We start from the raw sequence: 26495 nt of genomic DNA, 5'->3' as shown, positions 1-26495 counted from the left end.
AATTTGATAGATTTAGTGATGAGTGAGGGACCAGATCTAGCTAACATCTCAACACTACACATCAAGTGTAAACCAAAAAACCCGTGAAACCAACAAACAAAATTAAGTGAAAGTTAAATAAAAATAGAGAATAGTGGAGATATTTAGAGAGGATCTCTGGGGTGAGAAATAACACTAACATTCCAGATCAATGACCTTACACCAGAACTAGGAAAAGTTGAAATTGAACTGTTTAAAGTTGCAAAAGGAGGATGGAGGGAATGTCTGTGTGGGATTGGGGACCGTGAATAATATAAGAACAGATGTGGCTGAGAGAGGGTGGGCAAGGCTTATTTCATTGAATCCCTTAGTTCAATCAAAACTTTCTTCCATAAACATGATCAAAAAGTGAAATGGAAGAACCGCTCACTTAATGTTACCTTAAACCCAATAGTTTGGAATCTAGGTCTAGGCAAGGGCAACCTCTGAACAATGGAAAAGAACTTCTTCTAACTAATTTATCCATAATAAATATGTAGAAAAGATAAATGAACAGGAAAAGCAGTTGAGATATTCAAAATATATATTTAACGTGATGAGAACCAATTTATGCCCAAAAGAACAATCGTGGATGACAGAAGGGGTAATAGACATTGTAAAAATCAAGGTAAAGAATATAAAGAGTCCACAACTACTGAAGGGCCTGGATACGAGAGGTGATAGGAAGAAAAATACTGACCAGATAAAGTTTGGGTTCTGTTTCAGGTTACAGGTCTCCTGTGTATTTCCACTAACTTTCCATACAGATTACAAAGTACCTTTTCACAACAAGTTACGTGCAAACACTCACAGGACTGAGTGCAGTTTAGATAACTTACCAGTCCGAGCAACTGTCACAGAAATCTACCGAGTTGTCCTGTGGGCAATCTTGGCAATGCCACCGTAATCCAAGAATTGGCTCCATGCCACAGTTATCACACTGACAGTAAAAAATCAGATTTAAAATTATGTGAGAAGAGGTAATCACTTATTGCAATACAACAGCCGCACATGTTCACTGCAGGTTCACATGCTACAAAAGGAGGAGAAACAATTACCAGCAACCAATACTGGAACAAGCAGTATGAGGAGCAGGTTAGTCAGCAGTACATAGAATCACACTGCAAGAGCCAGTTACACCAGTGATGTTCCATTTTTATTTCCCCCATAATCCCATAGTTGGCTCTTTAAGTTTGTTATAGCTGGGAGAAGTAATGGGGATAAGCTCCCACTCACTAATGGCATGCACCTCAAATAGCCTCTGACAACCAAGTCCAGCTCCTGGCCTTCACATCTGGTTTAGCTACTAAGACCGGTGGAAATGTTTCTACGTCAGAAGGGGCAAAGACGGTTACTGGCTCCTTTAAACCAGTAGCTTTGGGCAGATGGGGCTCATCAACCACAGTTAAACATTGCAATATAGAAAACCTACACCTCAATACAGGCACTTCAGCTCACAAAGCTGTGCTGAACATGTCCTTACTTTAGAATTACCTAGGCTTACTCATAGCCCTCTATTTTTCTAAGCTCCAGGTATCCATCCAGGAGTCTCTTAAAAGACCCTATTGTTTCTGCCCCCACCACTGCTGCCGGCAGCCCATTCCATGCACTCACCACCCTTTGCATAAAAAACTTACTCCTGACATCTCCTCTGCACCTACTTCCAAGCACCTTAAAACTATGCCCTCTCATGCTAGCCATTTCGGCCCTAGGAAAGTTGGCAGCTCATCTGGAAGAAGGAAACTCTGATGTCTGACCTCTACTGCCTTGCAGCTATACCCCCTCATGGGGAGGGCTTTGGAAGTAAGCCCTGAGGATAAAATCTGGAGCTGGAGTCCCTAAGTCAGTCCTACGTTGAGTTCAACACCAACTGGCAAAATGTATTGGTCTCTGCTGTTCCCTTGGCTTCATCAGAGGTGGAGAGGGCTACATGGGCAACAGCTTGGTTTCCATATCGTGCTGTCCTGGTTTTGCATACCTAGAAGGCTAGGATGCAACACCCATGGTGGACCCTGACTGACAGAGGCCAGCTATATACCCGTTAACTCCCCCAAGCCTGTACCATTCACTGACATACTACAGCAATATTTTGTAAAGGCAAAACAACATACTGCTTAACAAGGAATGCTTTCAGGGCATATTTAGTTTTTACTTACTTATTTATTTTATTTAGTGATACAGCACCTTCCAGCTCAGTGAGCCTGCACTGCCCAAGTTACAATCATGACCAATTAACCTACTAACCAAAAGGCAGTCTTTCAGATACAAGAAGAAGCCCACACAGCCATGGTGAGATTATACAAACTCATTTTCAGACACTGACAGAATTGTACCCAGATTGATGGCACTAGAACAGCATTATGCCCCAATTCTTGAGTCAGATAGAAAATAATATAAATACATCTACAGCTAATTAGTAGGAATCTGCAATTAGTATATTCATCAACATCACCCCTATCACTGGGCCAAAGTGGGATGGTAACTACATATTATTTGTCTTTCCTCCAGGGAATGCCACTGCTCCATCTAGATATAATCACCTGGAAATTCAACTATATAGTTCTTTTTCTTGACCACCCAACACAATGCAAGTCTGTATCTATTTTTTCCACAAAATGAAAAATGATTTCAAGATTATTCACAATTCAACAGAGCAAGTCATGTCACAGTCACCCGTGTGCCTCCAGTGTGATTTCCTCTTGAGGATACTATTCCCTCTACAACATTCCTTGTGGATCGTGCAAGGACCTTGGGCCATGTTGCCCTGTGATACCTATCACTGGTTATACCTAGGACAACATGCAGGATGGGAATGACTGCACTGGACAGGCCACAGAAGAGATTCACCAGGATGATGCTCAGAATGGAGTACTTCAGTTAGAAGGAGAGATTGCATTAGTGGGCTGATTTCCCTTGTCGCTTTCAATAAAAACCTTTTTTTTGTGGCTTTACACAGGAAAAATCATTTTGCAAATTCACATTGTGCTCACAGAGTGTCATTCACTTGAGCAACAAGAGACTAAGATGCATAAAACATCACTTAGCACTACAGCAGCAATGAATTCTTCCTCCAGTCTGTGACCAACAATTCTACTTCTATTCCTCATTCATTGAGGACAATCACAGGCTTCCTCATCTTGGGTTTACCCCAGTGGTCAAAGGGTAGGGAATGGGGTTCAAAATACACAATGTTTCAACCTACCTTATACCCAATATGTTGTACAAAACTGCTTTCCCCCTGTATTAGCTCAAGTTTCTGCTTCCGCAGTTTCTTCAAGCATAGCAACTCTTTGTATTCTGCCATCTGTCGACATGAAGGTGGAATACTTTCTTCATCCTGAAAAAACAGAAAAGAAATGTAAGCTGAAAAAATTGGCAGGTCAGGCACCATTTGTGGGGAGAGAGAGTTAGCTTTTCTAGTGGATGGCCTTGCATTAGACATAGAAAGAGAAAATACCTGCAGTTTGTACTTGGTATCAAGAAAGGCCATATTAGCCCCACACTCTAGGGAGGATGGGGAGAAGCTCTGTTGCATTCTAGAGTTCTGTACAGTAAGCTGCAGGCTCATTCAATGTAACCTGTCAGCAACTGATACTAACAAGAATAGCCCACAACTGAGAGAGCAATTGATGGTCCAAAATGGATTATATTCAGCTTTCAAAGAACATTTCTAAGAAAATATGTTCCTATAGTGGGGGAGCCTTAGACCAGAGGGCACTGCCTCAGAATAGAAGGATGTCCCTTTTAGAGATGAGGAAGAATTTCTTAAGCTAGAGGGTGACGGATCTGTGGAATTCATTGCTGCAGATCGCTGTGGAGACCAAGTCACTGAGTATATTTAAAGCAGAGGTTCATAGGTTCCTGATGAGTAAGAATGTCAAAGGTTATGGGAGAAGGCAGGAGAAAGGGACTAAGGAATAATAAATCAAGCATGATGGAATTGGCAGAGCAGACTCAGTGGGCCAAACAGCTCAATTCTACTCTTAAGTCTTATGGTCTAAGAAATGCCAGCCTTTCCATTATCCGCAGGCCTCATTTCAGGTTGTGAAGAACATCCAGATGGGTGTAAACACACAGAAATATTTAAGAAGCACTATTCACCATACTTCATCTGATAAGTCTTATTGTTCCAGACTCAATACTTACCCACTCCATCACTGGCAGAGCATGTGCTGTAAAATCAACAGGTCACACGAGTCCTTCGTCATCACCTCCTTCCTACCCATGCAGTTTTTAAAAACTAACCTTATTATAGTCCCTTTTCATGACTGCAATAAGCATCAAGGTAGTTTATTGCCAACTGCTTCTGACATGTATTCACTCTTGTAATGTATTTGTGCAGTGTCCAATGTGATAATAACAAACAGCATGACAATGTGCAGGTAACAGGCTATCCAGGTCAGTGGATGAAGACTCCCATACATCTTTGAAATAGTGCTAAATGATCAGCAAAAGGGCTCTCACCCAAAAATAGCAATGGGGCAACTCCCCTCAACTGCATACTGCGTCAGGGAATTATGCACCCTGCATTTCGCCTGCAACCTACACTCCCTGTCCTGGAGACGCAACTATCAGCTTTCAAGCTTAACTATACAGGGGCAACATGATGAGAATGAGAAAGCACTAAAAACGTCAATAAAAATGTAGAACGTGTAGGAAAGTGTGTCAGATGTTTGCATGTTCAGTTACTTCTGTAAAACTTTGGACATTGTCACAATATATCCATGCTACAAGTTTTAAAATTATTTTATATACTAATTATATTGTCAAAATGAAAAGTATTAAAAAATTGTAAAACAAAACCATGTGTAAATGGACCAACAGATGCAGTATTAAACCATATAGAACATTCAAAGCCTGATCTGTCCACCCAACATATGGCTGAGGAAGAAAAATGTGAGCCAGGGGTAAAATAATCCCAAGACGACAGTGCAAAGAAATGGAAATCGGGTGAGGCGTAGAAGAGGTCAATAGTCATGAAGTTCCAGTAAGACTAGGCTAACATAATATCCAGGCAAGGAGAGACTGCAGATAGAATGCTGATAGCCCTTATAAGAAAGGTCTTTGAAGAGCATCACTTCCCTTTGAACACTGGGGTCGAGACACGAGATAAGAGTTCCAAGGCACACACAACCAAAACAATTGCTTTACAAACTTCAAAGTGTCACTGGTGGTCAGCTTGCAGTTTCTACTGACTTTTAACATCTCTATTGTAAATGGCCATTGATCTTGCAAGTAAGATATATAAACCATATGCAACTTACAAATGGTCATTATCTGAAACTGATAAGCCATAGACAAAAGTAAGTTTTTTCTGTCCAGGCCACAGAACACATGCTGCTCTTCTTGTGCACAAGTAAAATAAACTGTAATTGAGCCATAAGCATACTTGTGTTCTGAGTCCCATTAGTTTATTTCATTATCGGAGATGACAGGAGCAGTTTTAATAGATGGGTGCCTAAGACTTTTGCACAGTACTGTATTTGTCAATGTGGAGTGGAGAGCAAGTTTGTAAATCTGACAGGAGCAAAGGATATTGGGAGTAGCACTGCAGGAGGGGTATAGGACAGGTGGCAGAGAAGCAGTGTTGGGGCGAGGGATGGTACAGATGCAGACACACCCAGCCTGAGACACTGGACAAGATTATTTGATTCCAAACAATTGAGTTATTTAGCATTACAGAATGTCCCTCCCAAACAATGATTCCCCTCTCCCTGACCTCTTTATCTTTGCCACGGGAGACTTAACAAGTGGGTCACATTGAGGAGGAGAAAGAGTAAGAGTCAGGCACTAGAGAGTACCCCTGTGGCTGTGCCCCTTGACAATAAGTACTCCTGTTTGAGTACTGTTGGGGGGGGGGGGGGAGAGAGAGAACAACCTACCTGAGGGAAGCAGCAGTCACCGTGCCTCTGGCACAGAGTCTGGCCCTGTGGCTCAGAAGGGTAGGGAGAGGAAGAGGAAGGCAGTAGTGATAGGGGACTCTATAGTTAGGGGGTCAGACACGCGATTCTGTGGAGGCAGGAAAGAAACTTGGATGGTAGTTTGCCTCCCAGGTGCCAGGGTCTGGGATGTTTCAGATCCCGCCCAAGATATCCTGCAGTGGGAGGGAGAACAGTCAGAGCTTGTGGTACATATTGATACCAATGACATAGTTAGGAAAAGGGAAGAGGTCCTGAAAAAAAGACTACAGCGAGTTAGGAAGGAAGTTGAGAAGCAGGACCACAAAGGTAGTAATATCGGGATTACTGCCTGTGCCATGTGGCAGTGAGAATAGGAATAGAACAGGGTGGAGGATAAATGTGTGGCTAAGGGATTGGAGCAAGGGGCAGGGATTCAGATTTCTGGATCATTGAGACCTCTTTTGGGGCAGGTGTGACCTGGACAAAAAAGACTGGTTGCACTTGAATCCCAGGGGGAACAATATCCTGGCGGGGAGGTTTGCTAAGGCTACTGGCGAGAGTTTAAACTAGAATTGTTGGAACTGAACTGAAGACACTGGGGAAGAAGAGGTTAGCTCACAAATAGAGAAAGCTTGGAGACAGTGCGAGAGGGAGGATAGGCAGGTGATAGAGCAGGGACACGCTCAGACCGAAGGTTTGAAATGTGTCTATTTCAACACAAGGAGTGTTGTGAACAAAGCAGATGAGCTTAGAGCGTGGATCAGTATTTGGAGATATGATGTGGTGGCCATTACAGAGACTTGGATGGCTCAGGGACAGGAATGGTTACCTCAAGTGCTGGGTTTTAGATGTTTCAGAAAGGAGAGGGAGGGAGGCAAAAGAGGTGGGGACGTGGGACTGTGGATCAGAGGTAGTGTCATGACTGCTGAAAAGGTGGACGCCATGGAGGGATTGTCTACGGAGTCTCTGTGGATAGACGCCAGCAACAAGAAGGGGTCAGTAACTTTACTGGGTGCTTTTTATAGGCTGCCCCATAGTAACAGGGATATTGAGGAGCAGATAGGGAAACAGATTCTGGAAAGGTGTAATAATAACAGAGTTGCCGTGATGGGAGATTTTAATTTCCCAAATATAGATTGGCAACTCCTCAGAGCAAAGGGTTTAGATAGGGTGGAGTAGGTGTGTGCAGGAAGGTTCATTGACACAATACGTTGATAAGCCTACAAGAGGAGAAGCTGTACTTGATTTGGTATTGGGAAATGAACCTGGTCAGGTGTCAGATCTCTCAGTGGGACAGCATTTTGGAGATAGTGAAAATAATTCTATCTCCTTTACAATAGCATTAGAGAGAGAGATAGGAACAGACAAGTTAGAAAAGTGTTCAATTGGAGTAGGGGAATTATGAGGCTATCAGGCAGGAAATTGGAAGCTTAAATTGGGAACAGATGTTCTCAGGGAAAAGTATGATAGAAAAGTGGCAAATGTTCAGGGGATATTTGTGTGGAGTTCTGCATTGGTTCCAATGAGACAGGGAGTTATGGTAGGGTACAGGAACTGTGGCGTACAAAGGCTGTAATAAATCTAGTCAAGAAGAAAAGCTTATAAAAGGTTCAGAGAGCTAGATAATGTTAGAGATCTAGAAGATAAGGCTAATGGGAAGGAGCTTAAGAAGGAAATTAGGAGAGCCAGAAGGGGCCATGAGAAGGCCTTGGCAGGCAGGATTAAAGAAAACCCCAAGGCATTCTACAAGTATGTGAAGAACAAGAGGATAAGACATGAAAGAATAGGACCTATCAAGTGTGACAGTGGGAAAGTGTGTATGGAACCAAAGGAAATGGCAGAGGTACCTACTGAATACTTTACTTCAGTATTCACTATGGAAAAGGATCTTGGTGATTGTAGTGATGACTTGCAGCAGGCTGAAAAGCTTGAGCATGTAGATATTAAGAAAGAGGATGTGCTGGAGCTTTTGGAAAGCATCAAGTTGGATAAGTCACCAGGACTGGATGAGATGTACACTAGGCTACTGTGGGAGGTGAGGGAGATTGCTGAGCCCCTGGCAATGATCTTTGCATCATCAATGTTGATGGGAGAGGTTCAGGAGGATTGGAAGAGCTGTCCTCTTTTGGAAGAGGACAGCGAGGCTTTGAGAAGAAGTGCGGTGGCGGCCATTTTCAAATTGTCCAATTGCATCTCAGATCGCAGTTCTGAGAGGCGGGACTGCGCAGGCGCATGAAGGAGGGAAGATATAAAAAGAACGCAGCCTTAAGAAGCGGGCAGCTTCGTTTGCGGGCAGCGGAGTGAGCCGGGAGCAGAGTGTAGAGCTTGGGCTCAGGGGGCTTAGGCGGAAGAGGGCACAGTAGGCTTATGTTTTAGTTCTTGTTATTGTCAGTTATTCGGGAAGTATGAGTGTGAGGGCAGCTTGTTGTTCTCGGTGTCGGATGCGGGAGGTCCTGGAGTCTCCGAGCCTCCCAGACGTCCACATCTGCACTAGGTGCACCGAACTGCAGCTCCTATGGGACCGAGTTAGGGAACTGGAGCTGCAGCTCGATGACCTTCGCCTGGTCAGGGAGAGGGAAGAGGTGATAGAGAGGAGTTACAGGCAGGTGGTCACTCCGGGGCCACGGGAGGCAGATAGGTGGGTCACGGTCAGGAAGGGGAAGAGGCAGGTACTAGAGAGTACCCCGGTGGCTGTACCCCTTGACAATAAGTACTCATGTTTGAGTACTGTTGGGGGGGACAGCCTTCCTAGTGGAAGTGACAGTGGCCGGGCCTCCGGCTCAGAGGATGGCCCTGTAGCTCAGATGGGTAGGGATAGAAGAAAAAGAACCATAGTAATAGGGGAGTCAATAGTCAGGGGTTCAGACAGGTGGTTCTGTGGAGGTGATCGGGAGTCCCGGATGGTAATTTGCCTCCCTGGTCCCAGGGTTCGGGACATTTCTGATTGCGTCCAAGATATCCTGAAGTGGGAGGGTGAGGAGCTAGAGGTCATGGTACATGTAGGTACCAATGACATAGGTAGGAAAGGGGAAGAGGTCCTGAAACGAGAGTATAGGGAGTTAGGAAGGCAGTTAAGAAGAAGGACCGCAAAGGTAGTAATCTCGGGATTACTGCCTGTGCCACGTGACAGTGAGAGTAGGAATAGAATTAGGTGGAGGATGAATGCGTGGCTGTGGGATTGGAGCAGGGGGCAGGGATTCAAGTTTCTGGATCATTGGGACCTCTTCTGGGGCAGGTGTGACCTGTTCAAGAAGGACGGGTTACACTTGAATCCTGGGGGGACCAATATCCTAGCAGGGAGGTTTGCTAGGGCTACAGGGCAGACTTTAAACTAGTAAGATGGGGGGGCAGGAATCAATTTGAGGAAACCATGGGAAAGGAGATTAGTTCACCAGTACAGCAAGTAAATAGACAGTGTGTGAGGGAGGAAAAGCAGATGATGGAGAAGGGATGCGCTCAGCCCGAAGATGTGAGGGAGAAGAAAGAAAAGGATAATAAATTTGAATGCATTGTTAGAGATGAAAAGAGAGGAGGGGGTGGCGAGTATCTTAAAAGTATCTATTTTAATGCTAGGAGTATTGTAAGAAAGGTGGATGAGCTTAAAGCGTGGATTGATACCTGGAATTATGATGTTGTAGCTATTAGTGAAACATGATTGCAGGAAGGGTGTGACTGGCAACTAAATATTCCTGGATTTAGTTGCTTCAGGTGTGATAGAGTAGGAGGGGCCAAAGGAGGAGGTGTTGCATTGCTTGTCCGAGAAAATCTTATGGCGGTGCTTTGGAAGGATAGATTAGAGAGCTCCTCTAGGGAGGCTATTTGGGTGGAATTGAGGAATGGGAAGGGTGTAGTAACACTGATAGGAGTGTATTATAGGCCACCTAATGGGGAGCGTGAGTTGGAAGAGCAAATGTGTAAGGAGATAGCAGATATTTGTAGTAAACACAAGGTGGTGATTGTGGGAGAGTTTAATTTTCCACACGTAGACTGGGAAGCTCATTCTGTAAAAGGGCTGGATGGTTTAGAGTTTGTGAAATGTGTGCAGGATAGTTTTTTGCAACAATACATAGAAGTACCAACTAGAGATGGGGCAGTGTTGGATCTCCTGTTAGGGAATGCGATAGGTCAGCTGACAGATGTATGTGTTGGGGAGCACTTCGGGTCCAGTGATCACAATAGCATTAGCTTCAATTTAATTATGGAGAAGGACAGGACAGGACCTAGAGTTGAGAGTTTTGATTGGAGAAAGGCTAACTTTGAGGAGATGCGAAGGGATTTAGAGAGAGTGGAATGGGTCAAGTTGTTTTATGGGAAGGATGAAATAGAGAAATGGAGGTCATTTAAGGGTGAAATTATGAGGGTACAGAATCTTTATGTTCCTGTTAAGTTGAAAGGAAAGGTTAAAGGTTTGAAAGCATCACGGTTTTCAAGGGATATTAGAAATTTGGTTCGGAAAAAGAGGGATGTCTACAATAGATATAGGCAGCATGGAGTAAAGGAATTGCTCAAGGAATATAAAGAATGTAAAAGGAATCTTAAGAAAGAGATTAGAAAAGCTAAAAGAAGATACGAGGTTGGTTTGGCAAATAAGGTGAAAGTAAATCCGAAAGGTTTCTACAGTTATATTAAAAGCAAGAGGATAGTGAGGGATAAAATTGGCCCCTTAGAGAATCAGAATGGTCAGCTATGTGTGGAGCCGAGGGAAATGGGAGAGATTTTGAACGATTTCTTCTCTTCGGTATTCACTAAGGAGAAGGATATTGAATTATGTAAGGTGTGGGAAACAAGTAAGGAAGTTATGGAACCTATGACAATTAAAGAGGTGGAAGTACTGGCGCTTTTAAGAAATTTAAAAGTGGATAAATCTCCGGGTCCTGACAGGATATTCCCCAGGACCTTGAGAGAAGTTTGTGTAGAGATAGCAGGAGCTCTGACGGAGATCTTTAAGATGTCATTAGAAACAGGGATTGTGCTGGAGGATTAGCGTATTGCTCATGTGGTTCCATTGTTTAAAAAGGGTTCTAGAAGTAAGCCTAGCAATTATAGACCTGTCAGTTTGACATCAGTGGTGGGTAAATTAATGGAAAGTATTCTTAGAGATAGTATTAATAATTATCTGGATAGACAGGATCTGATTAGGAGTAGCCAGCATGGATTTGTGCATGGAAGGTCATGTTTGACAAACCTTATTGAATTTTTTGAAGAAGTTACGAGGAATGTTGACGAGGGCAAGGCAGTGGATGTAGTCTATATGGACTTCAGTAAAGCCTTTAACAAAGTTCCACACGGAAGGTTAGTTAAGAAGGTTCAGTCGTTAGGTATTAATGCTGGAGTAATAATATGGATTCAACAGTGGCTAGATAGGAGATGCCAGAGAGTAGTGGTGGATAATTGTTTATCGGGATGGAGGCCGATGACTAGCAGGGTGTCTCAGGGATCTGTTTTGGGCCCAATGTTGTTTGTAATATACATAAATGATCTGGATGATGGGGTGGTAAATTGGATTAGTAAGTATGCCGATGATACTAAGGTAGGAGGTGTTGTGGATAATGAGGTGGGTTTTCAAAGCTTGCAGGGAGATTTATGCTGGTTAGAAGAATGGGCTGAACGTTGGCAGATGGAGTTTAATGCTGAGAAGTGTGAGGTTCTACATTTTGCTGAGAAGTGTCAGATCAAGTTCAACCCAGATAAGTGTGAAGTGGTTCATTCTGGTAGGTCAAATATGATGGCAAAATATAGTATGCTTTCTTTCTTTATCAATCATTTTATTAGTTAAATTAAAAAGTACAAATATATATAAACAAGAGGAGAATTATCACAAATATCTATATCAATAACAGTTCAAATAAAAGGAAAAATAAACATTAGCAAGATCAAACATAGTATTAATCTAATAGTGTATAATAAAGAGAAAGGTAATTGATTCTCCTCTTGTCCATAAAAAGAAAAAAGATAAAGAAACTTTTATAATTGAAACGTATGGAAAAAAAAAACCCAAAACACAAAAAAAAAGAAAAAAGAACTGGGCAGCTCAAACTGAGAGTGAAAGCAAAAAAAAAAGGAAAAACTTCCTGAACAAATCCAAAACTTCAAAAAGGTAACTGGAAGGGCCATAAGTCAGATCATATGAAAATATTGAATAAAAGGTCACCAAGAGATATAGCATTAATGGTAAGACTCTTGGCACTGTGGAGGATCAGAGGGATCTTGGGGTCTGAGTCCAGAGGACACTCAAAGCAGCTGTGCAGGTTGACTCTGTGGTTAAGAAGGCGTAAGGTGTATTGGCCTTCATCAATTGCGGAATTAAATTTAGGAGCCGAGAGGTAATGTTGCAGCTACTGTATATAGGACCCTGGTCAGAACCCACTTGGAGTACTGTGCTCAGTTCTGGTCACCTCACTACAGGAAGGATGTGGAAACCATAGAAAAGGTGCAGAGGAGATTTACGAGGATGTTGCCTGGATTGGGGAGCATCCCTTATGAGAATAGGTTGAGTGAACTCAGCCTTTTATCCTTGGAGCGACAGAGGATGAGAGATGACCTGATAGAGATGTATAAGATGATGAGACGCATTGATCGTGTGGATAGTCAGAGGCTTTTTCCCAGGGCTGAAATGGTTGCCACAAGAGGACACAGGTTTAAGGTGCTGGGGAGTACCTGGGAGATGTCAGGACTAAGTTTTTTTATTCAGAGAGTGGTGTGTGTGTGGAATGGGCTGCCAGCAACAGTGGTGGAGGTGGATACGATAGGGTCTTTTAAGAGACTTTTGGATAGGTACATGGAGCTTAGAAAAATAGAGGGCTATAGGTAAGCCTTGTAGTTTCTAAGGTAGGGAGATGTTCGGCACAACTTTGTGGGCCGAAGGGCCCGTACTGTGCTGTAAGTTTTCTATGTTTCTAGCTGTACGTGCAGTGGAAGTGGGCTTTGATTATGTTGGTTACTTTACTGAGGCAGAAAAAGTGTAGACAGAGCCTGTGGAGGGAAGGCAAGTTTCTATGATGTGGTGAACTGTGTTCATGACTCTGTGGATTTTCTTGCAGTCATGGGTAGAGCAGTTGCCATTTTAAAGATGCATCTGAATAAGATACAACAGTGGGTTCTATTAATTTTCTACTGTTTTAAATTCTTGGTGACAATATTCTGGGATATACGAGTTGATTGCTGGTGTCTGTCCAAATTCAGGGCTTTCATCCTTCAAAGGATTACATCAAAATGCAATGCTTTATTAAGTACAGCAGCAAGACTTCTGCAATAATATCTAACATAATTTGTCATTTCTCTTTCTTTCATATAAAGGACTTGAAAGAAAGATTAAAGTTGTGAGAGTTTATATTCACTAAACCTTGATGTAAGGCAGGAGACATGTACAGGACTGCTAAAGAGATTGGACCCAAGAGAATGAAACTGTTTTCTACTTGGCACTGATGACAGACTCAGGAAATTCAATAAACAGACAAAGCTTTGATATTAACATCACTTAAGTGTTGTGGAAGATTTTCTGGAACATTTGTCCAAGAAATGGGAAAAAAACTATCAAAGGGAGATTGCATCTTCAATTGAAGAATTGAAGACTTTGTATATAGTACAAACATTCTATTTACTTTTTCATAATTTTAGACAGAGAAGGCTTGTAAAGGAAGAGACAGGATTTAATGAATAGGGACACAGTGTAAAAACAAAACGTAATGATAAACATACAAAACTCATCAGTTAGGTCGCAATCAGAGAAAGCCCTGTGTATATTTACAAGCAGCATAAATCACAGAACATACACTGTACCTTTCTGTATGAGTCCTTGTTTAATTTCTCTAGATATATTAGAACTCATGACTCTAGCCTAGCTTAAGAATTGAACATTTTGGGAGAAGCTTGGAGGCATTCGCATATTAGTATTCTGTAAGTATTTCAGGGCAGGACTGATGAATCTGGAATTCATTTCCACAGACAACTGTGAAGACCAAGTCACTCAGTATATTTAAAGTGGGGGTTGATAGGTTCTTCATTATTAAGGGCATCAAAGGCAGGAGAATGGGATTGAAAGGGATAATAAATCCGCCACAATGGAATGGAGAGCAGACGAAGGGCTGAATGACCTAATTCTGCTATTATGTCTTATGGACTTGACCATAAGGTTCAGTGTTAAATAACAACAGCTACGAGGGGAGACTTTTGTTAAAGGGAATGTTTCAACAGAAACATTAACAAAAAATAATTTAATATTCTTCAATATTCTTCATTCTCTCCCACTAAGATCAGGATCATGAACAAACTGACAAACCTAAAATGTGAGAGTATCTGCAGATGCTGGAAATCTAAAGCAATACACAGAAAATGCTGGAGGAACTCATCAGGCCAGGTAGTATCTATGGAAAAGAGTACATACAGTTGGCCCTCCTTTTCTGCAGAGGATTGGTTCTGGGACGCCCTGTGGATACCAAAAAATGCAGATGCTCAAGTCGGTAGACTTTAGGACCCGGTGGAGCTCTGGACCTTATTTAACCTGTCACAGTGCGGTGGACTTTAGGGCCCAGTGGAGTTGCGGAGCTTATTTAACCTGTCTCTGTGCGATGGACTTGCTTGGGACCTGGCGGAGCTCAGGACCTGCCGCCCGCAGTATTTCTCTTCTGGAAAACGATCATGATTGAAAATAAAGTGGAAATAATAAAGCAATCAGAAAGAGGTGAAACGCCATCGGTCATTGGAAAAGTGTTAGGCTACAGTCAGTCAACGATTGCAATAATTTTAAAGGATAAAGTTAGAATAATGGAGCATGTGAACACCCTGCCCCAATGAAAGCTACAATTACTTCTAAGCAACACAGTGGTTTAATTATTCAAATACACGTTTCTTAAGTGTTATATGCATAGAAAGGTAAAATATATACTATATACTAAAACAAACGTTTGACTAACTGACGCTAAATAATACTGGATGTACCTGTTCGGACTTAGAGAACTTCCGTTTCTTTTCCAATTCCTGATCCGCGGTAACCTATGCACATCCTCCCGTATACTTTAATTCATCTCTAGATTACTTATAATACCTAATACAATGTAAATGCTATGTAAATAGTTGTTATACTGTATTGTTTAGGGAATAATGACAAGAAAAAAAGTCATGTACATGCTCAAACAACATGCGCTGGAGAGGAACCTCTGGGTTTTTCTGATCCACAGTTGGTTGAATCCGCGCATGCGGAACCTGCGGATAAGAAGGGCTGACCGTAGTTAATGTTTCAGGCCAAGATTCTTCATCAGCACTGCTTACTTTTTTCCCTAGATGATGCCTGGCTTGCTGAGTTCCTCCATTGTATGAAAAACCTTAATACTACCTCAGAATAATTTATTTTTCGCACTTTCAACAAATAAACACAATGGCACTATTGTTTTTTTGTGAATGCATATGTACAATTCTGTTAATTTAAGTCAATGTTAATTTATGTTTGTCATGTTGTTAATGTACTGTGTTGCCTCTGCACAAAATTAATTTTTGTAACATGTGACAATAAACATGAACCCTTTCATTTATCAGCACGAGGTATTTCTAATATAAAATAATTATCATAAAATATTAAGATTATGTATCAAGGCTCTTACAAACATTTTTGCTGTAGGGTAGTAGGCAGCCATTGATGTCACGGGATCATGGGTTTACGCTTCTGGTGGACTGTATCCTCTCCAGGGCATAAACCTGGGCGGTAAGATTTGAAGAACCAGCTGTTGCTTGCGCAGCAGGTTCCTGCTCTCCATGTCACTGATGTAGTCCAAGGTAAGGGCAATTGCCAGAACAGCTTGGCACCAGTGCCGTTGCAGAAGTTGCCAGAGTGAAGTTGTAAACAACATCAAACTGACTTAGGGACCCTGGCTCTGGATTTCCTCCTTGGGGTTTACTCCCAAAGCCTTTCCCATGGGTGGGTATGGCTGCAAGGCAGCAGAGACCTGAAATCAGTTTTTTCCTTCTTGGCGAGCTGCCGTCCAAGGCTGACGAGCTCCACCTGCCCGAATTTTTGAAGTAAGGATTGCAAAAACACACACAAACATTTATTATATACAAAAACACAAGAGGTTCTGCAGAAGCTGGAAATCCAGAGCAACCACGTGTAATGAACTAGATGAGCATTTTGCATCAGTCTTCACTGTGGAAGACACTAGCAGTTTGCCTGATGTTGTAGTGGGTGAAGGAAGAGAAGTGAGTGCAGTTACTATTACAAGAGAGAAAGTGCTCAAAAAGCTGAAACACCTAAAAGCACATTAAGTCATCCAGACCAGATGAACTGCAACCTAGGGTTAGAGATTGTGGTGGTATTAGAAATAATCTTTCAAAAATCATCAGACTTTGGCTTGGAGCCAGAGGACTGGAAAATTGCAAATGTCACTCTGCTCTTTAAGAAAGAAGGAAGGCAGCAGAAAGGAAATTATAGACAAGTTAGCCTGACCTCAGTGGTTGGGAAGATGTTAAGAGTCAATTGTTAAGGATGAGGTGATGGAGTACTTGGTGACACAAGACAAGATAGTACCAAGTCCGCATGGTTTCCTTTAGGGAAAATTCTGCCTGATGAACCTACTGGAATTTTTTGTGGTGATCACAAGTAGGATAGATAAAGGAGATGCAATGGATGTTGTATATTTGGACTTTCAGAAGGTGCCTCACATGAGGCTGCTTACTAAGTTAAGAGTCCATGGTATTATAGGAAAGTTACTAACATGGTTAGAGCATTGGCTGATTGATAGGAAGCAGCGAGTGGGAATAAAAGGATCCTTTTCTGGTTGGCTGCCAGTGACCAGTGGTGTTCCGCAGGGGTCGGTGTTGGGACCACTTCTTTTTATACTGTACATGAAAGATTTAGATGATGGAATAGATGGCTTTGTTGCTAAGTTTGCAGATGATATGAAGACTGGTGGAGGGGGAGGTAGTGTTGAAACAGGTAGGATGCAGAAGGACAGGCAGATTAACAGAATGGGCAAGAAAGTGGCAAATGAAATACAATGCTGGAAAATGCATAAATGTGCAGACTATTTTCTAAAAAGGGAGGTGATAAGAGAGCTTAAGGTTAAGGGACCATTAGGGAACAGTGATCACAATATGATTGAGTTCATTTTGAAATCTGAGAGGGAAAAAATAAACTCTAATGTGTCAGTATTTCAGTGTAATAAAGGAAATTACAATGGTATGAGATGGAAACTGGCCGAAGTTGACTGGAAAGGGACATTTGCAGGAAGGACAGCAGAGCAGCAATGGCTAGAGTTTCTGCAAAAAAATGAAGGAAGTGCAAGACAGATATATTCCAAATAAGAAGAAATTTTGAAAGGGAAGAAGGACATTACCATGGCCGACAAGTCAGAGCCAAAGTAAAAGCAAAAGAGAGGGCATACAAGGAAGAGGTAGTGGGAAGATAGAGGTTTGGGGAGGTTTTAAAAGCTTGCAAAAGGAAAGGAAGGAAAAATTGTATTAATGAGAGGCAGCTAGAGACTAATATCAAAGAAGATACTAGAAGTTTTTAAAAAATTATATAAAGGGTAAAAGAGAGTCGAGGATAGATTTAAGACCAATACAAAATGACAATGAAGATATTGTAATGAGTGATGCAGTGACAGCAGAGGAACTGAATGCGTATTTTGCATCAGTCTTCACAGTGGAAGACATCTGCAGTATACCGGACATTCAAGAGTTTCAGGGAAGTGAAGTTTGTGCAGTAAAAATTACTGTTAGGGATGAGATTACAGAATACCTGGAGGCACATGACAAGATAGGCCAAAGCCAGCATGGTTTCCTGAAAGGAAGATCTTGCCTGACAAACCTACTGCAATTCTTTGAGGAAATTACAGGCAGGGTAGACAAAGGAGATGCAGTGGACCTGGTGTACTTGGATTTTGACAAAGCCTTTGACAAGGTGCCGCACATGAGGCTGCTTAGCAAGATAAGAGTGCATGGAATTACAGGGAAGTTACTAGCATGGGTGGAGCATTGGCTGGTCAGCAGAAAACAGAGAGTGAGAATAAAGGAATCCTATTCTGGCTGGCTGCCAGTTACCAGTGGAGTTCCACAGGGGTCACTATTGGGACCGTTACTTTTTACGATGTATGTCAATAATTTGAACTATGGTATTATGGGATTTGTGGATACATTTGCTGATGATACAAAGATAGATGGAGGAGCAGGTAGTGTTGGGGAAACAGCCTGCAGAGAGACTTAGGGGAATGGGCAAAGAAGTGGCAAATGAAATACAATGTTGGAAAGTGTATGGTCATGCATTTTGGTGGAAGAAATAAATGGGCAGGCTATTATTTAGATGGGGAGAGAATTCAAAATGCAGAGATGCAAAGAGACTTGGGAGTCCTTGGGCAAGATATCCTAAAGGTTAACCTACAGGTTGAGTCAGTTGTGAAGAAGGCAAATGCAATGTTGGCATTCATTTATAGAGGTATAGAATATAAGAGCTGGGATATGATGTTGAGGCTTTATAAAGCACTCGTGAGACCACACTTGGAGTATTGCGTGCAGTTTTGGGCTCTTTATTTTAGAAAGGATATACTGACATTGGAGAGGTTTCAGAGAAGATTAACGAGAATGATTCCAGGAATGAGCAGGATAGTGTATGAGGAATGTCTAGTAGCTCTTGGGCTGTATTTCCTGGAGTTCAGGAAAATGAGGGGGGATCTCATAGAAACATTCCAAATGTTAAAAGGCCTGAACAGATTAGATATGGCAAAGTTATTTCCCATGGTAGGGGATACTAGGACAAGAGGGCACAACTTCAAGACTGAAGGACATCCTTTTAGAACTGAGATGCAGAGAAATTACTTATGTCAGAGGGTGGTAAATCTGTAGAATTTGTTGCCATGAATGGTGTGGCCAAGTCATTGGGTGTATTTAGGGCAAGGATAGACAAGTTCTTTATTAGCCAGGGCATCAAAGGGTATGGGGTGAAAGCAGGGGAGTGGGGATGACTGGACGAAGTGGATCAGCCCATAATTGAATGGCGGAGCAGACTCGATGGCCTACTGCAGCTCCTGTATCTTATGGTATTAAAATCCAGGAATCTGAGATGCAGAGGGACTTGGAAGTCCTTGTGCAGAACAGGCTAAAGGTCAACTTGCAGGTTTAGTCAGTGGTGCCATGTTAACATTCATTTTAAGAGGTCTAGAATACAAGAGCAAGGATGTGATGCTGAGACTTTATAAGGCACTGGTGAGGCCTCTCCTTGAGTATTTTAACAGTTTTGGGTCCCTCATCTTAGAAATGATGTGCTGGCAGTAGAGAGGGTCCAGAGGAGGTTCTCAAGGATGATTCCAGGAATGAAAGGGTTATCATACGAGGAACATTTGATGGCTCTGGGTCTGTATTCACTGGAATTCAGAAGGATGTGGGGAAGATCTCATTCAAACCTTTCAAATGTTGAAAGGCCTAGACAGAGAAGATGTGGAAAGGATGTTTCCCTTGGTGGGAGAGTCTAGGACGAGAAGCCTCAGGATAGAGGGGTGCCCTTACAAAACAGAGCTGTAGAGAAATTTTTCTTTTTGCCAAAGGGTGCTGAATTTGTGGAGTATGTTACCACATGCAGCTATGGAGGCCAGGTCATTGGGTGTATTTTAAGGCAGAGATTGATATGTTTTTGATTGGACATGGTTTCAAAGGTGACGGGGAGAAGGCTGGGAACCGGGGTTGAGGAGGAGGGAAAAAAAAAGGATCAGCCATGATTGAATGGCAGAACAGACTCGATGAGCCAGATGGCCTAATTCTGCTCCTATGTGGTAATGGCAGAGGAACTCAGCAGATCAGGCAGCATCTGTGGAAGGGGATAAACAGTCACTGTTTCAGAATGAAATCCTTTATCAGAACAGGAAAGAAAAGGGTAAGAAGCCAGAATAAGTGGGGGAAGGGAAGTGTACAAGCTAGCAGGATAGGTGAAATCAGGTGAGGGGGAAGATACTGTAGATGGATGGGGGAGGGGGGTTGAAATAAGAATCTGGGGGAGTAATAGGTGGAAGAGGTAAAGGGTTGAAGAAGAAATCTGATAGGAGAGCAGTCCAAGGAAGAAAGGGGAGCAGGGACACCAGGGGGAGATGATGGGCAAATGAGAAGAGAAGGGGTAAGGGGTGGGGGGGGGGAAAGAGTTAGAATGGGGAACTGAAAAAGAGAGGAGGAGGAGGTGGTGGGGGGAGAAACTACTGGAAGTTAGAGAAATCATATACTAATTGATGGTAGGCTCCAATTTGTTTAGCACTACAATAGGACACCAGCAGATCCCACTTCATTACCTCTTCACTCAACTCTGAAACATCTGGACAGTGACGATCCCCTCAAAGCTGATCAATAAGCTCCAAGACCTTGGCCTCAGTACCTCCTTGTGCAATTGGATCCTAGAGTTCCTCAGTTGCAGACTCCAGTCAGTTCAGACTGGCACCTCTCTTCCATAATCTCCATCAGCATAGGTACACCACAAGGCTATGCGCTGAGCCCCTGCTCTACTTAATTTATACTTATGACTGTGAGGTTAAGCACAACTTCAATCCATATTGAACTTCCCTGACTTCACCACTGTGTGGGTCAAATCAAAGTTGGCCATTAATCAGCATATAGGAGGGAGATCGAAAACCTGGCTGAACCGTGCCACAACCACCTCTCACTCAATGACAGAAAAACCAAAGAGTTGATTATTGACAACAAGAGGAGGAAACTGGTGTCCCGTGAGCCAGTCCTCCTCAGGGGATCAGAGGGGAGAGGTTCAGCAACCTTAAATTCTTCAGCATTATCATTTAAGAGGATCTGTCCTGGGTGTACAATGTAACTGCCATTACAAAGAAGACACATCAGCACCTCTATTTTATTAGGCGTTTGTGCAGGTTCAACACGTCATCTAAAGCTCTGACTAATTTCTACAGATGTGAAGCAGAGAGTATACAGTCTAGTATGGAAGCATCAATGCCCTTGAACTGAAAAACCAACAAAAAAATAGTAAAATAGTGGATACAGCTCAGTCAATAACAGGTAACTGAGAATATTTACAAGGAGTGCTGAAGCAGGAAAGTGGCATTCATCATCAATGACCGCCACCATCCAGGCCATGCTCTCTTCTCACTGCTGCCTTTAGGAAGGAGATGCAGGAGCTTCAAGTCCCATACCCACGTACAGGAACAGTTATTACCCCTTAAGCATATGGGTCTTGAACTTGAGGGGACAATTTCACACCCCCCCAAAATTGAACTGATTCCAGAATCTATGGACTCGCTCTTAAGGACTCTTATAAATCATTTTCTTGATCTTTATTGCTTATAGATTTACATTTTTTTTATTTGCACCGTTTGCTGTCTTTTGCACATTGGTTGTTCGTCCGTCTTTGTCATGTTCTACTATGCTACTTCATAACCACTGTGAGTGCCCACCAGAAAATGAATCTCAAGGCTGTACATGATGGCAAGGTTGGATATGATTTGATAATACATTTTATTTGAACTTTGAACATAGGATGTATATTTACACAACTATAGACATCTTAGCACAAAAACGTTAGCACACAGGATCATCCAAACATACTGAACAAAAAGGGGGTAATTCAGCTAATAAAATATAGCAAGTACAGTACAGCAAAGGAACAGGCCCTTCAGACCATAATATGCTAATTAAAAGGTAAATCAAAAACCCCTCAAAAACTAATCCCTATCTACTAGGATGATTCACTAGGTTGATTCCTGGGATGGCAGGGCTGTCTTACGCAGAGAGATTGGAGAGATTGGGCTTGTACACGCTGGAATTGAGGAGATTGAGAGGGGATCTGATTGAAACGTTTAAGATAATTAAAGGATTTGATAGGATTGAGGCAGAAAATATGTTCCAGATGTTGGGAGAGTCCAGTACCAGAGGGCATGGATTGAGAATAAGAGATCAGTTATTTAAAACAGAGTTGAGGAAGAGCTTCTTCTCCCAGAGAGTTGTGGAGGTGTGGAATGCACTGCCTCAGAAGACGGTGGAGGCCAATTCTCTGGATGCTTTCAAGGAGCTAGATAGATATCTGATGGATAGGGGAATCAAGGGATATGGGAAAAAGGCAGGGACTGGGTATTGATAGTGAATGATCAGCCATGATCTCAGAATGGTGGTGCAGACTCGAGGGGCCGAATGGTCTACTTCTGCACCTATTGTCTATTGTCTACACAATGTCCATATCTCTTCAGCTTCTTCACATTCATGTGCCTATCTGAACGTCTCTTAAAAGCCTCTAATGTTTTTGCCACTACCACTATACCAAGCAGTGCATTTCCAGCATCCACCACTCTCTACATTAAAAAACATATCCCCTTTGAACCTTCAATGCATGCTTTCTAATATTAGACACTTCTACACTGGGAAAATGATACTGCTTGTCTACTCTATCTATGCCTCTCATAATCTTATAAACTGCTATCAGATTTCTCTTCAGCCTCTACTGCTCCAAAGAAAACAATCCAAATTTGTTTAGCTTCTCATGATAGCATATGCTCTCTCTTAAGCTAGGCAGCATCCTCTTCTGCAAACAAGAGAAAATCTGCAGATACCAGAAATTCAAGAAGCACGCAAAATGCTTGAGGAACTCAGCAGGACAGGCAGCATCTCTGGAAAAGAGTATAGTCAACGTTCTGGGATCCTTCATCAGGACTGGAGAGAAAACCTCTTCTGCACCCTCTCCAAAGCCCCAACTATGCTTGTGCTGAGTTTAAATCTTCCATCTACACATTTTACATCCCAACTGGTGTCAATATTTTTAAAACGTATAGTTCTCAATCTGTAATCAACTGTATTGCTCAACCTTCCTAACTCACCCCTCTCAAGTTCCACTATTCTAAGTAAACTTCCTTCTTTACTCATTTCCATTGACTACACTAAACTCACCTTTTCAAAGGATTTCAACAGACTGGCATTGATCAGATAATCTATCAGTTTTATTTATTAATGACAGATGGAAAAAAAGGAACTACCGCACCTCTCAAAATAATTTTGTTCAAAGTATTTAAGCAACTGAAACCTTGAAAAGGTCAAAATTTTGCCTTTGAAGTTCAGGCTCACAATTTAAATGTCAATCGTTATATGGATTTGAAAGGAAAGATATTTAAGGAACATTGAATAGCTTGCTTTCTCGATATTAATTCAGTATCAGATAAATCTGTCAGCAATGTGCATCAGGATATTGGAAGTGAAACGCAAAATAACAAGCTGCATATAAGTTTTCCTAATACAAATTAGCAGGATTGTTGAGCATTTTTTTACAGCTGCATGGACCAACCATCGCTCTGAGCATGATTTTTTTTTAAAACACAGCCTGAAAACTGGGCGAAACTTTAAATGCTTTTTTGCAATATGCACACTATGAATATTTAGTTGAAAAAAAATCACATAATTTTGATTTGATTTATTAATTAAGAAATATAATAAAATAAAAGTACAACAGTGGCCCAGACATTCCCTTAGGTTCTGATGCTGTTTCTCTGTTTCTGCAATTTAAAACTACAGGTTGAAAGGAAAAATCTGATGAATAGGACAGACTGTAAGATGCCTTGCTCCTGGGGCTACGTGCCTTTAATTCTTTATGGAGACTTACCGAGACCTCGTCATCTGCAGCTGCATCTAGCTGACTGCTGTAAATGCTGCCCCGGTCATCTTCATCATCCATGTAGACTGGAGGTTCATGTGATGCCATGAAGGTGGATGGCCGGAAGAGGTGCTTATTGAGAGGGTGCTGGCGTCTGTTTGAAGACTAAAGTTTGAAAAGAGAATGAAAGATTTAGACTCATTGATTCACCTTGGTAATGTTGTTCCTGCAGAATAAAACAGGGGGTAAGTTACTACAAACAATTAAAATGATGTTGAACAGAATATTTTGGAGTATCTCAACAGGTTGGCCTTTTATTTTCATCTTTTGATCCTCCCTAACCAATAGTCCACTAAATTCAAACTAACTTGTTACATTACATCAATTATCTCTAAATATCAATCAGAATAACAGACACAACAGTATATCACAGGAACAAGCCCTTCACCCCAATATCTCTGCCAAGCATCATGTCAACTTAAACTAATCCTTTTTGCCTGGACATGATCCGTATTTCACCATTCCTTGCATATTCATGTTCCTACCAGAACTTCAAAAATTTAAGGTAAAATTATTGTCAAAAGTACGTATGTGTTACTATATACTACCTTGAGATTTGATTTCTTACAGGTATTTACAGGCAAATACAGAAATGCAAAAGAACTTATGAAAAACTGTACATAATAAAGACTGACAAACAACCAAATCGGCAAATAAATGAGTCTATAGGTTGTGGGGTCCGTTCTACATTGAGTTGGGTGAACTTATCCACTCTGGTTCAGGAGCCTGATGGTTGTAAGGTAATAACTGCTCCTGAAACTGGTGGTGTGGATCTAAGGCTCCTGTACCTCCTCCCTGATGGTAGTAGCTAAATGTCTCTTGGATAACACTACTATATCTACTTCTGGTAGTGTATTCCAGGCACCCATCACCCTCCATGTAAAAACATCTTGCCTAGCACACCTTTTTGAACTTTTCCCCTCTCAACTTAAAGCTATGCCCTTTAAAATTCAAATTCGACATCTTTACTCTGGAAAAAAGTTTCTGGCTCGCTACCTTACCTATATGACTCTCTTAACTCTATCTGATGGGTCAAAATTATGAGGGGTATAGACAGGGTAAGGCTTGACCAAAACTATATGATAGGCTTTTCTCACTGAGATTGGGTGAGACTACAACCGAAGTCATGAGTTAAGGATGAAAGGTGAAAAGTTTGGGGGGAATATGAGGGGAAACTTCTTCACTCAAAGGGTTGTGAGAGTGTGGAACGAGACGGTGCATGCAGGCTTGATTTCAACATTTAAGCAAGGTTTGGATAGGTGCATAGACGTGTCGATGGGAGTAGGGAGCTTCAATGATTTTGGCATGGATTAGATAGACAAAAGGGCCTGTGTCTATGACTTCTCTCAGGATCCATTGCTCCAGAGAAAACAATCCAAATTTGTCAGACATCTCCTTATAGGTAATACCCTCTAATCCAGGCTGCATTCTGGAAAACTTCTTCTGACCTACCTTCAAAACCACACATCATTCCCATAGTGGGGTAACATGAATCCGTCCTGGACACACTTAACAAACTCTGCCCCATCTAAACCCTTGGAACTAATCAGGTGCCAATCAATATTAGGGAAATTAAGGTCACCTATAATAACAACCCTATTAATTTTTGCACTTTTCCAAAATCTGCCTCCCAATCTGCTCCTTGGTATCTCTGCTCCTACCAGGGGGCCTATAGAATACCCCCAATAGAATAACTGCTCCCTTCCTGTTCCTGACTTCCACCCATACTGACTCAAAAGAGGATCCTGCTACATTACTCACCCTTTCTGTAGCTGTAATAGTATCCCTGACCAGTACTGCCACCCCTCCTCCCCTTTCCCCCTCTCTGTATCCCTTTTGAAGTACTAAAATCCAGGAATACTGAGAATCCATTCCTGCCCTGGTGTCAGCCAAGTCTCTGTAATGGCCACTACATCATAATTCCATGTATGTATCCAAGCTCTCAGTTCATCACCTTTGTTCCGGATGCTTCTTGCATTGAAGTACACACACTTCAGCCCTTCTACCTTACTACCTTTACACCCTTTATTCTGCTTGTTGTAAAACAATAAAACATGAAAACTTCCATGTGGGGGGGGGAGGGGTTATACTTTTAAAAAGGCACTTCTTATGTCTGATGTATGTTAAAGGAGGAAGCATTTAAAACAGAGAATCTCACGAGTTCAGGGGTTGAGTAACTGAAGAAACACTGCCGATGATGCAAAAAAAAACAAACTGCAGGAGGAATTCAGTGGGTCAAACAGCCTACGTGGAGCAAAGCATTCTCAAATTGTAATCACAAATTTATATTTTGCTTCGGTACAACCTCAAAAGTATCCCAATGGACAACATTTGAAGTACAGTCATTGTTGTCACGAAAGCAAGTCTGCATTGAACAGGAGCCCTAATAATTTTTTTATAAGCGAAACTGCACTCAGTGGCTACTTTATTAGGTACAGCTGTACATCTGCTCATTTATGCAAACATCAGCAAATCATGTGGCAGCAACAATGCATAAAATGTGCAGACATGGTCAAGAGGTTCCTTTGTTATTCAGACCAAATTGGCATGGGGAAGAAATGTGATCCATGTGACTTTGGCTATGGAATAATTGTTGGAGACGGGGTGGTTTGAGTATTTCAGAAACTACTGTTCTCCTGGGATTTTCAATGAGTTTTCATAAACAATGAGTTTACAGATAATGGTGTGAGAAACAAAACAGTCCAGTGAGTGGCAAGTTCTGTGAAAATACCATATTATGTGAGAGGTCAGAGGAGAATGTCCAGACTTTGATTCAAGCTTACAAGAAGGCAAAGTAACTCATATAGCTACACGTTACAACAGTGGTGTGCAGGAGAACATCTTTGAATACACATGTCAAATTTGAAGTGGATGGGCTACAGCAGCAAAAGACCGTGAACAAATATGTAGTACCTACTTTATCAGGTTCCTTCAGTATTTCATAAATTGGCTAC

At 41.9% G+C, this 26495-nt stretch overlaps 1 protein-coding gene across 6 annotated transcripts in view; it reads right to left on the bottom strand.

The window, feature by feature from the left end:
* Positions 1 to 26495, bottom strand: part of zzz3 (zinc finger, ZZ-type containing 3) — a 187768-nt gene that overhangs the window by 3150 nt on the left and 158123 nt on the right. For all 6 annotated transcript variants that reach the window (XM_059983801.1, XM_059983806.1, XM_059983802.1 and 3 more), the window contains 3 exons: positions 23491 to 23646; positions 3221 to 3355; positions 858 to 958 (listed from right to left, as the gene is read on the bottom strand). In XM_059983801.1, coding sequence (XP_059839784.1) covers positions 858 to 958; positions 3221 to 3355; positions 23491 to 23646 — 392 coding nt within the window. The remainder of the gene's footprint in view (positions 1 to 857; positions 959 to 3220; positions 3356 to 23490; positions 23647 to 26495) is intronic.

This window comes from Hypanus sabinus, chromosome 11 (assembly GCF_030144855.1).
Source record: "Hypanus sabinus isolate sHypSab1 chromosome 11, sHypSab1.hap1, whole genome shotgun sequence".
NCBI classification, from domain to species: Eukaryota; Metazoa; Chordata; class Chondrichthyes; order Myliobatiformes; family Dasyatidae; genus Hypanus; species Hypanus sabinus.
This window is presented reverse-complemented; position numbering and strand designations above follow the sequence as displayed.